The 13,437-nt window shown below is 38.2% G+C and overlaps 2 protein-coding genes across 2 annotated transcripts in view; one reads left to right on the plus strand and one right to left on the minus strand.

Moving 5' to 3' along the window:
• Positions 1–2,046, minus strand: part of LOC132127137 (adhesion G protein-coupled receptor A3) — a 54,420-nt gene extending 52,374 nt beyond the window's left edge. The window contains exon 1 of the mRNA XM_059538797.1: positions 982–2,046. Coding sequence (XP_059394780.1) covers positions 982–1,202 — 221 coding nt within the window. The 5' untranslated portion in view covers positions 1,203–2,046. The remainder of the gene's footprint in view (positions 1–981) is intronic.
• A 1,369-nt stretch (positions 2,047–3,415) lies between these two features.
• On the plus strand, positions 3,416–7,501 carry LOC132127144 (cytosolic beta-glucosidase). The gene is made up of 5 exons (XM_059538809.1): positions 3,416–3,636; positions 4,043–4,267; positions 5,091–5,899; positions 6,023–6,146; positions 6,982–7,501. Exons 1-5 carry the CDS (start codon positions 3,561–3,563, stop codon positions 7,176–7,178), a joined length of 1,431 nt encoding a protein of 476 aa, XP_059394792.1. The 5' UTR covers positions 3,416–3,560; the 3' UTR covers positions 7,179–7,501.
• The last annotated feature ends 5,936 nt before the right edge of the window (positions 7,502–13,437 follow it).

Below are 13,437 nucleotides of genomic sequence, written 5' to 3' on the forward strand. Positions count from 1 at the left end.
GGCATCGGGCATCGGCCATCGGCCAAGATGTTATGTTAAACATCGGTATCGGCCCAGAATTTCCCAATCGGTGCATCCCTACCAGAAACACTTCATACAGTGGAATACCAGTAAAAATTAATACAAACAATTTGATCTGACACTTTGACCTGACCATGTTCTGTTGCACACCTTTCTATCAAAGTTATCTGACATGATCAAGATGAATTTGTTCGGACACGGTTAAAACTCTTGAATTCTTGCCATATTGTATTACCATTTTCTAAACTACAGCGAAAAGAACTGTGATAATGTGAAGATTTCTGAAGGTGTCTGAATAAATTTTGGTTTAACTGCATATGCATACAATAAGTCGCATGGGTACATTTGTAGAGAGATAGCCCAAAATACATTGTATGGGTACAATTATTTTTTTTATGCCAAAAATCATTAATATATTAAGTAAAAATTAAGTTCCATGAAATACAGTAAATTTTCTACCGTAAATATATTTAAAGTTAATGTTTTAATATTAACATGCATTGCTAAGAACTTCATTTGGACAACTTTAAAGGTGATTTTTTTTTCTCAATATTTTTTTTTTTTTTTGCACCCTCAGATTCTAGATTTTTTTTATATTTTTATCTCGTCCTGTCCTAACAGACCATACATCAATGCAAAGCTTCTTTTCTAGCTTTCAGATGATGTCTTAAATCTCTATTTCGAGAGACTGACCCATATGACTGGTTGTGTGGTCCGGGGTCACATATGTGTAGCCTATATGTGCAAATAACACAACTTAAGTCACTTAGCTTGATCTGTTTGACTTAAAAACTCAGACAAAAGATTACAAACTACTGTTTGTGTTTCAGACGTTTTTCCAGAAGGACCAGAAGGCAACACATCGCAGGAGTGACCCCTGTGATGACTGGTAAAGGGCATTTCTGAGATACATGACAATGTTAGAAAGGGTTAATGTACTGTAAAGTAGTGTTGACTTACAGTGAGACTGTTCTGTTGGGGAAAGATTCGGGTGAAGGCACCTGATGGAACTCCATGTTGCTGCAGACCACTTTTCTGTCCAGCGTGGCCCCAGACAGAGCGCTTTTCCCCAAACTTCTGGAGCGTTCATCATATGTTTTACATTCAGTGGATCCCGCAGAGCTCGCGCTCCTGAGCAGCACGAAAGCCAGTAACAGGACGCAAGCAGCGCCCAGCGACATGACTCCTGCCTTCGCTGAGATTCACACAGGGAGAGGGGGTTATATTAGCATATAAATAGCCCAGAAAGCCTTTTGTGGTTGTTGTTGTTGTTGTTTATATCTAAGCACGACGAATATTCGTCAAAAGCCATCAAGCAGAGACGCAGGTCAGCGCTGCTTTTTAATCATGGTCATAATACGGACTCGACGCAACACTTAGATAAATCGATGTATCATGGTTTTGTGCTCTGCACATTAAGCAATCCTCAAAGAAGCGGTTGAATATCCTCCTTTGTTTTCCATAGTATTCGTTTTTACACCTCCACGAGCCCTTTCCGGTTGATTTTCCGCAAGTTCCCTTTGTTTTACGCGAAGGAGCGCTACTTTAAATCGTTACATTTTCTTTGTTTCCAGTCGAAGTGGAGACCTCGCTCCTCCGCCGAGAGACAGCTGCAACCATCCCGAGATAACAGACTCATAGAAACATGATCGCAGAACTTTTCTTCTGTACTCATATCATTGCACATATGGGTTCCAACAGGGTTTTGAGACTGTAGTTCTTCTACGATTCCATAAAAGAGCTAATTAAACACGATATATCCGCGTGCCCAACAATAAAACCAATCTTGAGAAACTGAACGCGTGAAGTTGCTTTTCACTTTGTGACTGCTCCACACACACTGCTACGGACGCTTTTCCAAAGACCCAGGCGGAATGTGTAACCCAGAGCTCCAAAGCTCGACCCGCGGAGAAACGCGTGACGGTGTCCAGCTCCGGAGTGCACAGACTCTATGGGCTGTTCTCTGAGCCTCGGGCTGCAGGCTCCATGTTCCACTTCCTCCCGTGACGTCATCACGGGCTGGTTTCTGAACTCCAGTCAACACCGATCCCTTGAGTTCAGTCAAACCACTGCTGCTGCCCGATCCTCACATTTAAAAGATACTCAACAAATCTATGGAATATGTCCTTGATTTCTGTATTTATTATTATTAATAATTATTATAATTAATAATAATAATTATTATTTTTTCTATCCATGTTTTCCATCCAATGTTTTTGGGATCTCTTACTCTGTCACATTGTTTTTATGAGGTAGACTCACTTGTTTGTTTAACTATTAAAAAATATAAAATAAAAAAGGTACACATGTTTATTTATTTATAATCATTTTTGGAAATGCTATTGATAAGGTTTTAGTCTGCCTTCTTTCCAGTGTTGTCCATTTTATTTATAATTTATGTAATTATTTAGCTAGTGCTGTCAAACGAATAATAGCATCCAAAATAAATGTTTGTTTACAAAATATATGTGCTTGTATTTGTATATATAAATACACACATAAGCATGTATATAGCCTGTTTAAGAAAATTATGTGTGTGTGTGTGTATATATATATATATATATATATATATATATATATATATATATATATATATATATATGAATAGTATACAGTATAGTAACTATAACGAGACCTATATAGTAAATTTAATTAAATAAATTACATAAAACCATGTGATTCAAATGACAAAAAAATATAACTGACCCACTTCTGTGGTTAGCCTACTGTATGAAAAAGGACATAGGGTACATCTCATTTAAGATTATAGCTTTCCTTTACAAAGGAAAACAAAATGCAACTCAATACTAAAGGATGTTGGTTCATCGTGCAGGTTCTCATTTGTTTTTGTGGCCCTCACAAAAGGCACTGCTCTGCTAAAAACAAGTTCAGACCGGTTGGCAGAAATCAAGGTAGTCCATAAGGGCTCTCATAGCAGAACAACCTGATGAGAACAATGCCTTGTGTGCAATGTTTGTGACACTGAATCCAGTGGAGATCTCTCCGTTTCCTCTGCAGGGAGCATCAATCTTTCTCACATATTGTCATTTTGATCAGGACAGTTTAGAAGCCATGTGTAGAGAGGACTGTGCCGCGTGCAGGTCAAATGTCTTTGTCCTTGGGCTATTCTGTTTTCATTTCCATTAGTAATATTTGCTTTTTAGTCTGAAACTTGAGATGAGTTAAACATTTGTATTACGCATAAACGTATATTTAAACACTAGTGGAAATATTAAAACGTTGTACATTTGTTAATTCCAGGCAAGACCGTATGAACTCTGAGAAATGTATTTTTTATTAAAAAAAAAATAAAATCTTTAGAAAAAATCAAAATAGAACTTTTAAAAGATTTGTTGGGTGTCGCGCTGGATGTGCGTGATGACGTCAGGCGCTAGGCGTGTTGACGTTCAGCGCTGATTTCAAAGGGGCGCTATAAAGCAGAAGATACGTGCAGGCTTTAGTAGGAAGCGAGCGTTTCATTTAGTCCTTTTAACAGCGCAATAACATTTTGTAGTTTCACTTCATAATCATCCTTTAAAATGCCTGGACTAGATGTCACCGTGTTTCCACACGACTTTGCGTGGGGAGCTGCGACTGCTGCGTATCAAATAGAAGGTAAAGTTTACTCTGGTGCTCATGTTTACTGTAGTATTCCACTCAGCGCACTGAAACCACCAAGTGCTTATCGCCTTTATGATTTGATCTGACTCTTTTGCTAATGCAGGGTGGAATTACAACAGTTTACAAGAGTTGATCGTTACAAAGCGTACTATGGCATTACATTACACTGTTTTAATGTGATATCACTATAACATCATTATTAAATGGTAACGTTATACTTAAATGTACCTTACAATTGCATGCAAACACCATATCACTGTGTCACAACACTTCAATTTTAATGTAACGTTACTGTTATTCTGTAGCAGTCAAATCTTCAACTTTGTTATTTGGCAGAAGTACATTATGAAATGTGATTATGTATAATGTAGGTCTAAACTTTCAGATGAATGTCTTGCAGGTGGCTGGGATGTGGATGGCCGAGGCCCCAGCGTGTGGGATACATTCTGTCATGCCAAAGGAGGGGTGTTTGAAGACCATACTGGAGATGTGGCCTGCAACAGCTATGAGCTCTGGGAAGAGGACCTGAAATGTGTCCAGCAGCTGGGACTCACCCATTACCGTCTGTCCATATCCTGGTCACGGCTCCTTCCCGACGGAACCACAAATCATGTCAATCCAAAAGGTGATCCGGGAAAAATTACGCTCGTCGTGTGAGTTTCAGAGCGATCACTGACGGTCAAAGGCTCTGAATTCAAATAAAGAATCGACCCTTGTGTGTTTGTTTTGTTGGGCAATCAAAAAAATGTTCAACTGCGAATAATTGTTTTACACATTTTATAATGGTTAAAGTTAATATGAAATTGAAATTGATGATTCTTATATTTTCATGGAATAAAATGAAATTGCAGTAATTAGCAAAATACAACAGTCCAATCAATTTCCAATAGACAAAATCACGTTCTGCTGTACAGTTTCCCTCATTTGTGAAGCTACTGAACTTACAATAGTGTTATTATCATCAACTAATTATCATTTACTAAAACTAAACCATTTAGTAATTTCCACTACTTAAAACAAAGTAAACATTGAATAAAATAAATACATTTTAATTAATTAATAATCATTAAAAGAGGTAAACTGTTCTGATTTCAGTTATCTGCCAGGGTGAAATTTTCATTTAGTTTAACGTGATGTACTAAAATAAAATTAAACTAAACTAATAAATAAGAATTAATAGAAAAAAAAAATACAGACATAAAAATGACAAAAAAAACTAAATTACTTAAACTTGAAAGTATAAATCAAAACAAAATAGAAAAATGTAAATTAATTCAAAATATGAACAATAGCTATACTAGTATATCAATGATACCGAACACTGCTATAGGGAGAAAAAAAAAAAAAATTACGTTCTGGAATTATTTATGGAAGAAAAGAAAAAAAGTTTTCAATTTCCATGAAGTTTCTTAACTGTGTATTTGATGCTTTTTTTTTGTGACCCTCAGGAGTGGCGTATTATAACAAAGTGATAGACGACCTGATTGCTTGTGACGTGAAGCCCATGATCACGTTGTACCACATGGACTTACCACAGGCCTTACAGGATCTTGGCGGATGGAGCTCGACAGAGATTGCAGACATATTTGAAAGTTATGCCAGGTTTTGCTTTAAGACCTTTGGGGACCGAGTGAAGCTGTGGATCACACTGAACGAGCCCTATGTCTGTGCCAAGCTGGGCCATGAGGATGGGACCTTCGCCCCTGGGATCAAAGATCCAGGGATATCAGTCTACTTGGCGGGTCATAACATGCTGCGCGCCCACACCAAAGCCTGGCATACTTATAATATTCATTTCAGTCCTTTACAAGCAGGGCAAGTATCTCTTGCCTTGAACAGTGACTGGGCCGAGCCGTCAGACCCGGGCTGTCCCAAAGATGCTGCAGCCACTGAGCGCTACAAGGACTTCACTCTGGGCTGGTTTGCCTGTCCTGTGTTTTGCACAGGAGATTACCCAGAGTCCATGAGGGCCAGGATTGAGTCCAGGAGCTTAGATCTGGGATACAAGCAGGGCTCAAGGCTGCCACGTTTCTCAAAAGATGAGCCCTCTCCCCTGGGCACGGCGGATTTCTTTGCACTGAACTATTACACGTCTAGGAAAGTAAAAGATTTAAATGGTGGTAGTAAGAAGAGCGAGCTCAGTTTTGTGGGCGATCAGGGGGCAGAGGGTGTCGTTGACCCATCGTGGCCCATTTGTGGGGTGCACTGGTTGGCCGTTGTTCCTGACGGATTGCGGAAATTGCTCAAATATATAAAGGTGTTTGCATTTATTTGAACGAGTGTGTGAACTTTATATTTAATTGGGTTTATGTACATTATATAGAGGTGTACAGTATAGTGGCATATTAACAAAATCATATAAATGTGCATGTTTCTTCAGGACACGTACACCAGTCTGCCTATTTATATCACAGAAAATGGCTTTTCCCAGATTGGGCCAGTTCAGATTGAAGATGCCGACCGTTGTCAGTTCTATCAGGACACTCTGCAGGAAGTTGGCAAAGGTACTGTCGTATAATCACTGCTCAGTGTCTAATAAAATACAGAGAGCAGAGGTCATTTTATACAGTTAGACTATAATACCCTTGTGAAAAAGTGTGCTGAATGTGTACTTGTAGTGTACTTAAAATCTCGAAAGTATTTAAATATATATTAGCAGATAATATAATATTCATAAAATAAGACAGAGTACACATAAAAAAAAAAACACTAAACATCAGATTAAACTCATAGAATACACATTCATAACTTTCTTAACACACTTTTAAAGAGCACTTTGTAATCTCAAATTAAAAGATTTATAATAAAGAGCATTTAAACCTTCTTTTAATCTTTTGTTGTGTTTTAAAGCAGTACACTTATTTTGACATGTTGCAATTCTATTGCAACTTTTGCAAGTGCAACGTTATCATTGCAATATTATAATTATATTTAAATACATGATATACAAGTTTGAGTAGAAATGACTTAAAGGTTTTTTTTTTTCAACTTTAACCATATTTCAAAGGCAATAGAATAATTATGAAACAAATAAAGTCTACTTTTAAGTTCGAGTCATTATATACATTCAAAGTACAATACATTTTCATTTAATTAATTAACATAGGTGTCTGAAAACCTTACAGGCAGTAATTCTATTCTTTTAAACTATATTATTGCAGTAATAAAAAGTGCACTTTTCAAGTATACTTCTTTATCACTTCTGTAGTCCTACATTAGAAAAATTCAGCTATTGTAGCTTTGAGACCCAAACTAATGGAAGTATTTCAAATAATAGAAACTATTCTCTGACACGAGCTCTGTTCTGAGGATGATCCGAGTGATGTGTTTGTCTTCCAGCTGTGAGTCAAGATCGAGTGAATGTGAAGGGATATTTTGCCTGGTCTCTGCTGGATAACTTTGAGTGGAGTCATGGCTACAGTGTGCGCTTCGGCTTGTTTCATGTGGATTTCTCTACACCTGAGTTGAAGCGCACCAGTTACCGCTCGGGTAGAGAGTACGCTGCTGTGATATCCAAGCATCGTTCCCAGACCTAATCCAAAAGCACTTCATTCCTAACACATTAAATCAACATAATATCACACTTGAAGAAGTGACGTCTAATGTACAGTAAATCCCATAGTTCTGTTTTTGTTGGATTAAATAATGATGAGCCTAACGGTATCAAAAGTGGTCACTCTACAAAAAAAAAACAATGGAGTGAGTCACACATTACTATAAACAATGTTGTTAAATTGAAGTTTGATGGTCATTTAGTATGAGGCATGAAGCAAGAAATCTATTCTTGTATGGAATTGAAAAGCAAACAAAAAAAAGCATAATCAAGAAAATAAATAAATATGGTGAATTGAAAAAGCTTGGTTGACCAATAATTCCCTGTAGACAAGTCATCATAGATGAGTATTACATTCATAAGACGATAAGGTTTCATTTCCAGTGTTTTGTTGATATACACTGCCTCTGTGTGGTCCAAAGTGGTATTATACTTGGCACAGCATTTTGGGCATGCATCGCTTTATGTGCATTTAACAAACATATGGTGTAAGATATGTATGAGATATTAATGTAACAATTTGTAGTAATTTACATGAGGCCATGTAATATACATGCAACCTGAAGTTGCGTTGACTGGATTGCACATGTAATTACCATTGGGAATGAGGTTGTCAATGGCGTGAATGACTGCAGAAATTATGCTTCTGCTCTAATTAGTGACCCTGGAACAGACATCATTGCATCATCTAAATGCATAATGTGAGATCCCAAATCTTTAAAACAAGAATTTAGAGACAATTCTTTGTGGGGGAGAATGAATATTGTGCACAACGTTGTGGGGGATTTTTAATCCACGTGTTCCAGTCAGAGTGGCAAATATATGATTATAAACGGAATGTTTCTTGACTCTGAATTAGTGCATTTAATTGTAACATTCAACCATTTTTCCCTGATAGACATTTGTACAGATGAGAAATTAATCGAGGCACAGTTTTATTGGACTGTACTGTTATATTTTGACAGGCCTTATGAAATATTCAGTAACAAGGGAACTCGTTAGATTAATATAAATTAACTGAATAATTTAGCTGAACTATTTCTAATACGAAGGGCACTATATTCAAAACCTGGGTCCTGTGTCTCAGTCCCAGAACAGGTTTGTTAAAACATGGAAATATCTTATTTTTCTATCTATATATACTTGTTTGAACCCTGCTAGCTGAGCATCCTATCGTTTTCAGCGTCTGTGTCAGTAAGTGCTGATTGATTTGGCTCCAGTTTTGGGGGAGAAGTCAGCAGGGAGTGAAAGACGGTCCAGGGGAATAAAGAGGTGGAAACAGATATCCTGTGAGATATAGACAGTCACAATGAATAAACCACAGAGGAAGAAGAAAAACAAAGCATGCATGAGAGAGAATCCATTTCAAAGTGCTTTGCCTAATAAAGTCAAATGCAATACACGTCTTGTGAAGTGAAAAGTATATTCATGAAGAATTGAATTCTTCAAATTGTTGCTATTGCTAAAATGCAGATCTTCTTTGCATAATATTGCTTTCTCCAGTGAAAAAAAAAAACTATAATAATAATCTCGTCTGAATCTGGAGAGAAATATGCACAGATTAAGCTAAATTTACAGGCAAAAACAGTCCAAAACAGTTGTTGGGTAAATTTTTGGCAAATTTTAATTTTTATGTGAACTATTCAACATTATATTTAAATGAATATGACTGATGGCTTCCACTATGAATTTGCCAATGTCTACACTGTGTATAGTCTACACATAATACATAAAGACCCATATGTCACATACTTGTTTATTTCTGCCTCCGTGTTTGTATTTTATAACTTTCAATTTGAAATCAAAATTAGATTAGAATTGAAATTGGAATTAATCTGTACCATCTTCGTTCAGTAGGCATTCACAAAGATGAAATATATTTTCAGGGAAACATAAAAGATAGAGCTGTATGGGAGACAGCAATACAAGTAAACTCTCCCATACTTTCGTGACATTCAATTGAGTGACTACAGCCTGTTTGGACTGAAGTGAATGGGAACTCTAATGGCACAATTACAAGCGATTCACCATTTCTGCTGGCATGAGGACTGTACTTTCAGCAGCCAGTTCAGCGTGGCATGTACATTTTCAGTTCCATTTAGTCCTGAATAATAGGCACTCACTGTGAACGGTCATCATCCGAGTAGCTGAAAAAGGCCTTCCTGGGGCCCCAATAATGACAGGATTATATTCTCAATTGATACTGCAGACTCTTTGTTTGTACAAGTGGTAAAAAATTAAAAAATAAAACTCGTAAGCTTTAGACTAAAAGGCTAAAAAGATTATTGCGTTGATTAAGTGCATTGCTGTTTTTACAGAAAAATTATTGGAATTTACCCATCAATTCATGGTCTTTGCTAACCATAACACTATGTGAAGATAGTAACAGTAACCAATTTCTTCATAAATTATGTTCAGCCATATTCTACGGTGGCCGAGAGAGCTCAACATGCTGCAACTTAAGAAAACACATGCAAACTGAAAAAAACACCAGAAAACATCTTCATTAGTTTGAATACACAAGTGTTGCAAATCCTCACAACACATGCAGATAACGAAACGCGCTGCAAATTCTCACAACACATGCAGATAACGAAACGCGCAGCAAATCCTCACAACTCATGCATATAACGAAACGCGCTGCAAATCCTCACAACACATGCATATAACGAAACGCGCTGCAAATCCTCACAACACATGCATATAACGAAACGCGCTGCAAATCCTCACAACACATGCATATAACGAAACGCGCTGCAAATCCTCACAGCACATGCATATAACGAAACGCGCTGCAAATCATCACAACACATGCATATAACGAAACGGGCTGCAAATCCTCACTACACATGCATATAACGAAACGCGCTGCAAATCCTCACAACACAAGCATATAACGAAACGCGCTGCAAATCATCACAACACATGCATATAATGAAACGCGCTGCAAATCCTCACAACACAAGCATATAACGAAACGCGCTGCAAATCATCACAACACATGCATATAACGAAACACGCTGCAAATCCTCACAACACAAGCATATAACGAAACGCGCTGCAAATCCTCACAACACATGCATATAACGAAACGCGCTGCAAATCCTTCACAACCCATGCATATAACGAAACGCGCTGCAAATCCTCACAACACATGCATATAAAGAAACGCGCTGCAAATCATCACAACACATGCATATAACGAAACGCGCTGCAAATCCTCACAACACATGCATATAAAGAAACGCGCTGCAAATCATCACAATACATGCCTATAACGAAACGCGCTGCAAATCCTCACAACACATGCATATAACGAAACGCGCTGCAAATCCTCACAACACATGCATATAACGAAACGCGCTGCAAATCCTCACAACACATGCATATAACGAAACGCGCTGCAAATCATCACAACACATGCATATAACGAAACGCGCTGCTAATCCTCACAACACATGCATATAACGAAACGCGCTGCAAATCCTTACAGCACATGCATATAACGAAACGCGCTGCAAATCATCACAACACATGCATATAACGAAACGCGCTGCAAATCCTCACAACACATGCATATAACGAAACGCGCTGCAAATCCTCACAACACATGCACATAACGAAACGCGCTGCAAATCATCACAACACATGCATATAACGAAACGCGCTGCAAATCATCACAACACATGCATATAACGAAACGCGCTGCAAATCCTCACAACCCATGCATATAACGAAACGCGCTGCAAATCCTCACAGCACATGCATATAACGAAACGCGCTGCAAATCCTCACAACATATGCATATAACGAAACGCGCTGCAAATCCTCACAGCACATGCATATAACGAAACGTGCTGCAAATCATCACAACACATGCATATAACGAAACGCGCTGCAAATCCTCACAACACATGCATATAATGAAACGCGCTGCAAATCCTCACAACACAAGCATATAACGAAACACGCTGCAAATCCTCACAACACATGCATATAATGAAACGCGCTGCAAATCCTCACAGCACATGCATATAACGAAACGCGCTGCAAATCCTCACAGCACATGCATATAACGAAACGTGCTGCAAATCATCACAACACATGCATATAACGAAACGCGCTGCAAATCCTCACAACACAAGCATATAACGAAACGCGCTGCAAATCCTCACAGCACATGCATATAACGAAACGTGCTGCAAATCATCACAACACATGCATATAACGAAACGCGCTGCAAATCCTCACAACACATGCATATAACGAAACGCGCTGCAAATCCTCACAACACAAGCATATAACGAAACGCGCTGCAAATCATCACAACACATGCATATAACGAAACGCGCTGCAAATCCTCACAACACATGCATATAACGAAACGCGCTGCAAATCCTTCACAACCCATGCATATAACGAAACGCGCTGCAAATCCTCACAGCACATGCATAACGAAATGCGCTGCAAATCCTCACAACACATGCATATAACGAAACGCGCTGCAAATCCTCACAACACATGCATATAACGAAACGTGCTGCAAATCCTCACAACACATGCATATAACGAAACGCGCTGCAAATCATCACAACACATGCATATAACGAAACGCGCTGCAAATCCTCACGACACATGCATATAACGAAACGCGCTGCAAATCCTCACGACACATGCATATAACGAAACGCGCTGCAAATCCTCACAACACATGCATATAACGAAACGCGCAACAAATCCTCACAACACATGCATATAACGAAACGCGCTGCAAATCCTCACAGCACATGCATATAACGAAACGCACTGCAAATCCTCACAACACATGCATATAACGAAACGCGCTGCAAATCCTCACAACACATGCATATAACTAAACGCGCTGCAAATCCTCACAGCACATGCATATAACGAAACGCACTGCAAATCCTCACAACACATGCATATAACGAAACGCGCTGCAAATCCTCACAAATCCTTACAACACATGCATATAACTAAACGCGCTGCAAATCATCACAACACATGCATATAACGAAACGCGCTGCAAATCCTCACAACACATGCATATAACGAAACGCGATGCGAATCCTCACAACACATGCATATAACGAAACGCGCTGCAAATCCTCACAGCACATGCACATTAAGAAACAATTAATGAAGCATTGCAAATTGATTTTCATTAACCTTGAAATTATATTTAGCTGAGGATATTAAAGTTAGCCATCTTAAGTAACGTTTTACATATAATCATGTAATTATTCAGCTTATTTAGGCTAATAATATCCAAAAGATAAAGGAATCTTCCAATCAGGGTGTTAAAAAAAACTCACCTTTCAGTTCACCAACTCCACTGACCAGTAGCTACTGCACGATAAGCAAATCCCAGCCAAGTCCGACATTTTTGGGGGTCTCCTTGAAACATTTCCATTGTGGTCAGTGCTATTGGCAGCAGGATTTGCAGCGTTTCTTAATTTGCATGTGTGTTGATGGATTTGCAGGGCGTTCCGTTATATGCATGTGTTGTGAGATTTTGCAGCATGTTTCGTTATATGCATTTAAAACATCTTTGTTAAATAAAAGTATAAATTTTTATATAATTCCCATTTTTTTATACCAGGTTGGAGTTATGTACTGATTTTCTGTCATGGACCTCCTGAATTAGCCTTGGCCACCCCCTGGCCACCCCATGTATAAAACTCTAGCTCCGCCACTGTTCTTAAATCAAGATACATTTGGAGTGGGGTACTTGAAAAGCAAAAAATGGCTTAGAAATTTATCTAAATTAAATAAGTTTATGCTCAACACAGGAAAACAACAACAACAAAACAATCTGCCAGACAGGTAAGAAACAAACAAACAAAAAAAGTTTGTCTACTGAATTAAGTTTATTTTTCTTACCCCAATATTTATTTATTTATTTATTTTCTGGCTTAAGCCTAAAGTAACTTATTTTTGATTGATTGATTATTGATCGTACATCATTTTGCTTCAAAAGTAAATGCATCTTGAGTTAAGAATGTTTAGATTCTCAGGGAAGAAAAAGTACTAAGAAATGCACTGTTTGCAGTATACTCACACTTCACAGCCTTAATGAATATAAGATGCTTTTCCATCCCGTCACGGACGACTTCAGATGCTTGACCAGACCGACTGCTCTGTTCCCTGTAACTCTGAGTCCATTGGCATGCAGGTGCGTACAGGTAAGCGACAGTCATCCATACGGCTGACACATGGAG

The sequence above is a fragment of the Carassius carassius genome, chromosome 3 (genome assembly GCF_963082965.1).
Source record: "Carassius carassius chromosome 3, fCarCar2.1, whole genome shotgun sequence".
NCBI lineage: Eukaryota > Metazoa > Chordata > Actinopteri > Cypriniformes > Cyprinidae > Carassius > Carassius carassius.